At 39.4% G+C, this 8,112-nt stretch overlaps 1 protein-coding gene across 1 annotated transcript in view; it reads right to left on the reverse strand.

Moving 5' to 3' along the window:
• Nucleotides 1-4,665, reverse strand: part of cables2b (Cdk5 and Abl enzyme substrate 2b) — a 56,188-nt gene extending 51,523 nt beyond the window's left edge. Inside the window, exon 1 of the mRNA XM_059333417.1 lies at nucleotides 3,987-4,665. Within this exon, the coding sequence (XP_059189400.1) occupies nucleotides 3,987-4,582 (596 nt within the window). The 5' untranslated portion in view covers nucleotides 4,583-4,665. The remainder of the gene's footprint in view (nucleotides 1-3,986) is intronic.
• Nucleotides 4,666-8,112: the final 3,447 nt, after the last annotated feature.

The raw sequence follows: 8,112 nt of genomic DNA on the forward strand, positions 1-8,112 counted from the left end.
CAAAAAAGTAGAGTTCACTGTTGAACCGTAAAGCCAATCAAACATTCCTCAACAACTGGGAGCTCCTTGGCTGTACTCACATGAGATCCAGCATTGCAGCGAAAACGTCAATAATCCCATTCATGTCAGTGAGGTTAGTGCATTTAGTATGCTGCGGTTGGTGCTGAAATAAAACCCAAAGCAGTCTACAGTGGTAAAAGTTGAGACAGACTCAATGTGTGGAGAAAGCAGTCCCATGTCCCACTGTGCTGGCCAGTCACTGAACCAATGACGTGGTGAGAGAGTACAGTAATCCTTTCCGCCTGTATCACTCCCATGGGACGGTCACTGAAAACCACTCTGGGGCAAGAAAAGTTTCATAAACTATGAGGGTAAAAAAGGAAACACAAACATTTACCAGCATTTTTTCCAGCGCAGGGCACAGTCCCTCCCCAGTCTTTTTTTGTCTGGCTGCTGTGAAATGAATGACGATGCTTTCAAGTGCCTTTTGAAATGTCAAAATCATTAATGCGCTCTGACGGAAAACAATAATCGTGAAAGATATGGTCTAATTGTGCTGTAATGGGAGATTAAAGTTAACAACATGACTCCCGGATCTCATGTGAATGTATTTTTAAAAGTAAAAATGCGCCGCTCAGTACATATTTATGAGGTTTAAATGATGTCATCACTAAATTAAGGGGATCTTAATAAAAAAATGGCTTGGTGAAGTTACCCATTTCTGTCAAAATATAAATATCTGCAATTATTATTCAATTAATTCATTAAATATAGCCTATTTACTGATTAATAAATAGACAGAAAATTAACAGACAAGTACTGTATTGTGATCAATTAAAGGGTTTATCATTTGTCTTATTAATATTTTTTTTTTTTTGAAAAAAATGCTGCACAAAAAGCTGGTTCTAGCTTCTCAGATGTGTTTTTCTGCTTTTCTTGGTTTGATATTACTGTACATAGAATTTCTTGAATATCTTTGGGGTTTCGGAGTGCCGGGTGAACAAAACAACTAATTTAAAAATGTTGCTTTCACCATTTTTGGCCATTTTATGAACAAAAACAATCAACTAATTTATTGCCAGACCAATTAATTGTAATCAGTTGCAGCCCTTTGTAAATAAACCCTTTATAAATCTAACATTATGAAGACTTCTTGCCACAAACTATATTTAGTGTGGTGATTACACTCATTAGTAACACTGACAACACCCATCTTGGCTTAAAATACAATGAAATACTGTATATGCTGCCTGACAGTAAATAAATATTAATCTAGGGCCTGCAGATGACGGTTGGTGGCTGGTGCAGCAGCCTGACTGATGAGCTATTATGTGCTGATAATTTCCCAGCCTGTTGTTAGGTGTAAATAGGTTAAGCAGTGTTTATCGCAGCGGGGCTGACATTCTCTGGGTTTGATTCGCTGCCAACATGGTGACGAAATTGATCCATCCATCAGCACTCACACAAGCGCTGCAAGTCTGAATCACTGCCAGATGAGTAAGCCTGATATAAACACACTCTGTCTCATATTCTTATAAAACTACATTCACACCCTTTATTAATTAATCTCTTATTTTCCACTGCCTCTCCGCCAGCCCAATTCTGTCTCTCCCTGTCTGAATTTCTCCCTCTGTCTGCAGAGAACATCCAAACTAATCCTGAGTTACTGTAGCAAACACCCAAATGAAAATGATTCTGGGTTACTGTGCCGCAGAAAATAGCTTGACTTAATGTTGTCTGTTAGTGGTTTTAAACAGTCTCCAGGTTCACTTCCCCTCTGCAAAACCACCAGCCACACCAGCAGGCTACTACTTTTTAAAGATATGTTTCTTATGAGACTTCCTGTGAAACCAAGCTCAACGTTATTAACAAGGCTGACAATGAACATTTAACCAGTATTTATGCATTATATGATATATTTAAAAGAGATTATGTTTTATGTTTGAGCTCTGAAGAAAAACAATAGTTTGAAGTAAACCTAAGCAAAAATCCATCTGATCTGTATCAGTATTCCAATAAAACCATACACATGTTTAGCCTGATATAAGCATGGTGCATAGTGGACAAGAGCATTTATTCTAAATCATGTCTTATTAAAGACAGTAGAAGGAGTTAACATAACTAAAGATGGCAAGTTGGTGAGACAACTTAACATACAGTAGGTCAGTAAAAAAATGAAATGAAAAATGAGTCACCAACTGTCTTTGATTGTGACAGAGAATTTGAAAATCGGCTGTTTTTTTGTTTGTCTTTTATGATGTTGAACTAAATTAGTGCTGCAAGAAATATTTATTTTCCTCCTGGGTTAATCTGCTATTTTTTCTGAATTCATTGATCAAACATTTGGTCGGTAATATGCCCATTATTATTTCTCACAGCCCAAGGGGGCAACCTCATACGTCATGTTTTGTTCGTCCAACAGTCTAAAACCCAAAGACATTTATCGTCCAACTGGTTAGAGGCCCTGGGGTTGGACCAGAACATGCTTGACTAGTTATGCATCTGATTTGGCCTGGATGAGCCTCGAGGTCGCCCAGAAGGAGCTGGAAAACATTTGTGGGGAAATAAAAGGGACGTCTGGCACACCGTGATTAGCCAGCTGCCCCCGCGACCTGGCCACAGATAAGTTAGGATGGATAGTTGGATGGATGAAAGACATCAACTTTAAAAATCTAGGGTCTATAAGGATGTAATAAGAGAATCTTATTCTCTGACCTTCTTCAACAAAAAGTGTGATAAATTATTTTTATTTTTATATTTTAATGACAACTGAAAACTGCCAAACATTCCTTGGTTCCAATTTCTCAAATGTGTTGATTTCCCACTCACTGTCATTCTAAATGGATTCTCTTTGGATTTTAGGCTGTTGGACAGACATAACAAAAAATTAGAAGAGATTTTCTTATCTATTTATTTGTTATTATTATTATTATTATTATTGACAAATAAAAAGAAACAACTTAGAGTTGTCTAAATTACAAAAACACAAAAAAAAATTAAAAATTACAAAAAAACAAAGTAAAACTAGAAGGTAAAACCTCTGCCAAGGCTGTGCCCTATCTCACAATGTTAATGAAAGGGAAAAACAATTGGAGCATCTTCCTCACGTTCAGATGCTTCAAAATGTAATGGGTTCTTCTTTGGCCCATGCTAAACTCTTCCACCAAGTTACATGAAAAACCGGGCCATTAGTTTGTCTTTAATCTAGCTGACAAACACACAAAATCAACAAGAAAACATAACCTTCTTGGCAGGCGCAATCAACAATATTATTATTTTAAACTAGATAATGTCTGATCAGAATAAGTAAACAAGAGCAAAGGAATCTGACAAAGCAGTCTGTGCCCAAAATCTCCTATAGAGGTTTCTAGCGAGGACAGCATCAGTGGAAGTGAGCATAGGCAAACATCTTTTACAAAAGCTTACATGAAGATTTTCTTGTAGCAAAAAATAGATTAAAGGCGGTCCTGAACCTTTAATAATCCACACAACCTTTACAACCAAACGTCAACTGGCATTAGTCATGTAATTCATCCTGTCCTGAGGAAGCATCACCTGAGCATGTGTGGGCTGTAAGACATGACTCAGAGCATTTACATTTCTTCTGTAACTTCCAGGCAGGGGAGTAACATTAATAGTGGCTAGAAAAACGTTGCATTAACGACCAGTGACACACTTACACTTTCATTCCTAGCCTTAATTTCACTGGAACCACAAACACTAAAGGGAACCAATTCAGTGTCAAACCCTCCATCAGCATGTGAATACTCATACTCAACCAAAGTTTAACTAAATCAGACAGCCCACCCACAGCATACCTATAGACAAGTTCTGTGTTTGAGCAGATGACAACAATCTCCTCCCTCAAACTTTCAGGTAACATTGAGACATTCAAGCTAACCGTGATGTTTAAAGGAGTACCAGCCACATAAAAAAATGCAAATTAAACGGTCGAAAGACAGATAAAAACAAAACATAGCTCTCACCTTTGTCTCGGCTCTGAAGACACCGAGTTACAGCTCTGGACCGAGAGCAGTGTGGAGGACTTCCGCGGTCCCAGAGGCGATGGCAGCAGGCTGCCGTTGGACGGGGACGGCGAGAGCAGGTTGGTGTTCCCCGGCGAAGGGAACGAGCCTCTGCGGCACTCCAGCAGCACCTCCGCGCTCCCCACGTCGTTGAACCCCGCGTCCGACGGCAGGACGAGGATAGGCGGTATGTTGAGGAGTCCTGCCCTGGGTGCCTGGGAGGGATTGACGCTCCCGCAGCTCACGGCCGCTGCCAAACCGGAGAACGTCCCGTAGCCGCTGCTGTTGCCCGGCTCCGGGCACAGCTCGGCCGCCGCAGAGCTGGAGTCGGCTCCCTCTCTGTGGCTGCGGCTTCCTCCGTGCTCGGCTGGATTACTCTGAACCGGCCGTCCGTCCAGGGAGATGTTACTGAGGAATAAAAGAGCGGCTTGTCTCCGGCGACAGTTCTCCCGGTTTCTCCGGCTGTGTTCCCGGGTACTCAGCGTCTTCTTGCCGCTAACGGTCGCCGTCATCACAGCGCCGTGTTGGCCGCAGGCAGCAGCCGCCGCCGCCGCCATAGTATCCGTCCCACTGAGGAAGTCAACTGGAGGAGCAGCTCGAGACCTGCAACTGTCAAATCCCTTTTACCCGGCGCGAGACGGCTTTACACCCTCCCCCGCTCCGATTGGCCCAGACGGGCATACGTAATGACGTATTGCTCCACGCTGTAAACACTACACACGAAAGTTATTTTTTACTATATTAGGATAATAAAAATAAATTCAAAAGATCGCCAATTTGTTAATAGATACATTGTATATCCATAAATATAAACTCTACAAAATTCGCACATCTTTAATACCATTCATAAACTAATGTAAAATGTCTCTTGAATTTATTAAGATTATAAATAATAATAAATGTATACATATATCCACTATAATGTAAACAATATTTAGAGGAATCTGAGCTTGTCTTTTGCTCTACGTAACTACTTAAGTTTAATTATCAGTTAGTATAGTATAGTATCAGTATAGTTTATTTAATTTTGTCTTTTTTGTTTTTCATGTTTGTTTATTATTTCTGTGTTATTTACTGATGCTCATGCACCTCTGAGTGTATGTGTGTGTGTGTATGTGTGTGTGTGTGTGTGTGTGTTGAAATACTGAGTAAGAAATGCAATTATTTTTACAATGCGTTTTCTTAATAAAACATTCTATTGAATTGATTTGAAAAACTTAATTTATTAATTTTATCACTTAGTGTCAAGTGTGCAAAATTTGATACTGTGTGAAAATAATTTATTGTGTTTTTTTGTTTAATTTTAACTTTACTAGAGACATTTAAATACCATATTCTTCATAGTTTTAGCATTCCTGTAAAATGTACATGTTTTATAGTGAGTAACTAATAATTGTAAACTTATTATATTGAATAATCAATATTGTAAATAAGTGAATAAAATAAATTAATAAATAATATGATAAATAATAATATAATAAAATGTAGTATATTTTGTCCCTGTTAGATAAACAATAAAATAAATTACTAACTCCTGTCCTATTAGTATGCAACATAAGGAACCATATCGTTCCAACCTGGATAGTATCATTATTTAATTGTATGCATTTTATTCCTTGTTGTTGTTTTTCAATGTTCTGTCACTGTTTCCTGCATTGTATGTGTAATTCCTCTGTTCATCTTTGCAGTATCAGAGCTGCCGAGGCATTAGCTGAGCTGTCACTGCAGCTCCACCTGACAGCAGCTTTGATTGGCTGTTGGCACTTTGTTATGAAACCTCAGTGGATTTTCTCTGCACTGATCCCCACAGTGACACCAACACTGGGCTGAGTGGCACCTGGCCAGCTCAGTAGGACGACCATACTGTGTAGTATGACTGTTAGCCTGCTAAATATAACCCGCAGGACACACCACGCTCTAATCCCTGCAGGCTGGGTTTGTTATCTTACCCCCCCCCCCCCCCCCCCCCACACACACACACACACATCTGCAGAGCAACAAATGACCTTCCAGCTGGAACAACACCAGGACGGAAATCTAAATATGACATTCAATACAGCTTGATCTCACGGGAAATTTGTTATTTGCAACATGTTGTATTTTTCCCATCCATCCATCCATGCATCCACCCATGCATCCATCCATCCATGAATCCATCCATGAATCCATCCATGAATCCATCCATCCATCCATCCATCCATCCATCCATCCATCCATCCATCAGCCATCCATCCATTCATCCCTCTCTCCCTCCCTCCCTTTTGAATAAATCTTACTTTATATATAAATATCATAGGAATTTGAAAAAGAAATCCCTACATTTTTTAATTTGCATTTACTTTATTAACAAACATTAAGAAATATGTGTGTGATTTAATAGAATCTGTTAAACTGCAGGAGAAAACACAAAGAATATAGCACACTGGACTGATAGTAAACAGTGTATTCATGATGGTGCAAGGCTGAAAGGATTGTGTGTGTGTGTGTGTGTGTGTGTGTGTGTGTGTGTGTGTGGTGTGAGAGAGGGATCATGATGATGATGATATGATAGTAAATGCCGCCACACGGATGATTGCAGAGGTTACAGAGTGGTAATCCGATGATGAGACACACACACACACACACACACACACACACACACACACACACACACACACTAAAATAGCCCTAAAACTATAGTTAACCTTTTAACCAATTATTATCTCATAGCATTCCCTGGTATCAGTTTATATTAATATGGATTCTAATCATGACCTTTGACCTTCGGAAGCAGTAGAAGAAGTCAGTATAGGTGTTTGCCTGGAATGAGCCCAAACATGGTGTCTTCCTCCAACGGAAAATAAAGCTTTTAGTTATTTTCTAGGATTGTGAAGCTTGAAACAGATTCGTCAGAACACATTTAGTAAGTGTGGGTATCATAAATCTGCATGTACCCATCTGAACCCCATCAAACGCATATGTCTTTAAAAGATCGCCAAAAATACACCATTTATCATAGAGAGAAAAAGTAATAACAGGCATTATTGTTGGAATATGAACTTTCCAACAGTCCTTGAATGGCTTATAGGTTACAAAAGTTTCTGCTACAAAAAGTGACCAAAACGAAGCTTAAAACTGTGATATTTTTGTCAAAATCACTATATTCTATGTCTCATTTAAAACATGTCCAAAAAATAAAGCGTTTGCACTCTGCTCCTCAGAGACACTGTGAAGACATGATTGATTCTGCTGAGTCAAATATTCACTGAAAATCTATTTACACAGAGCTGAGAGGAGAGGAGAGGAGAGGCTGTCTACACAGAGCAGAGAGGACAGGAGAGGCTGGAAACATGGCAAAAGTTCAGCATGTATAGCATGTGGAGACTAAGTTTGCTTTCTCCAATATGCATAATGCTTTTGGGCACATGGAAAAGTGTTGTATGTATAAAGTAAATTTTATTCAAATTAAAAATATATATTTATCAGAGAAATTCAACTTGCATTTTTTTCATGGTTTCTGTCATTGTAACTGTGTTATTCATCATTTTTCAGTTGTTCCCACTTCTAGCCATGATTGTGCTGATTCCATAGAGCTGCAGGACTTATAGATTTATAAAGATTTGATAAATTACAGTGAAAAACAAGGACACAGTGAGTAAAATGAAAAACAAGCAAAAAACAAAACAAAAACGCCTTGAAATGGCTTGCTGGGGTTCAGAGGGTTCAAAAAAAACATTTTTCTAAACCTCCATTATTTAATCTCTCTGCAGTGCCTGTGTTCCATCCACCCTGGTTCATTTACAGTGAGATGTATCATGCAGCTGGTAAATAAAGTTACTCTGCTCATGATTAATTAAGAAGGAAGGATAAATACATACAGCTTTAGTCTGTTACATAAGGAGAGTGAGGAGACTAACATGGCTGTGGTGGAGCCCATGGCTGCTCTGACTTCCTCTCTCTCTCTCTCTGATGTTCAGTGAGGCTGGCAGAGGAGAGGACCTGGGGGCACAGAGGAGCAGTGCACCATGGGAAGGTCATGATGCTGCCGCCAGGAAAACGGGTCAATGATGCAGCATTGGGAGAGAGAGAAGAGGGGGACACAAAAAGA

The sequence above is a fragment of the Centropristis striata genome, chromosome 5 (genome assembly GCF_030273125.1).
Source record: "Centropristis striata isolate RG_2023a ecotype Rhode Island chromosome 5, C.striata_1.0, whole genome shotgun sequence".
NCBI classification, from domain to species: Eukaryota; Metazoa; Chordata; class Actinopteri; order Perciformes; family Serranidae; genus Centropristis; species Centropristis striata.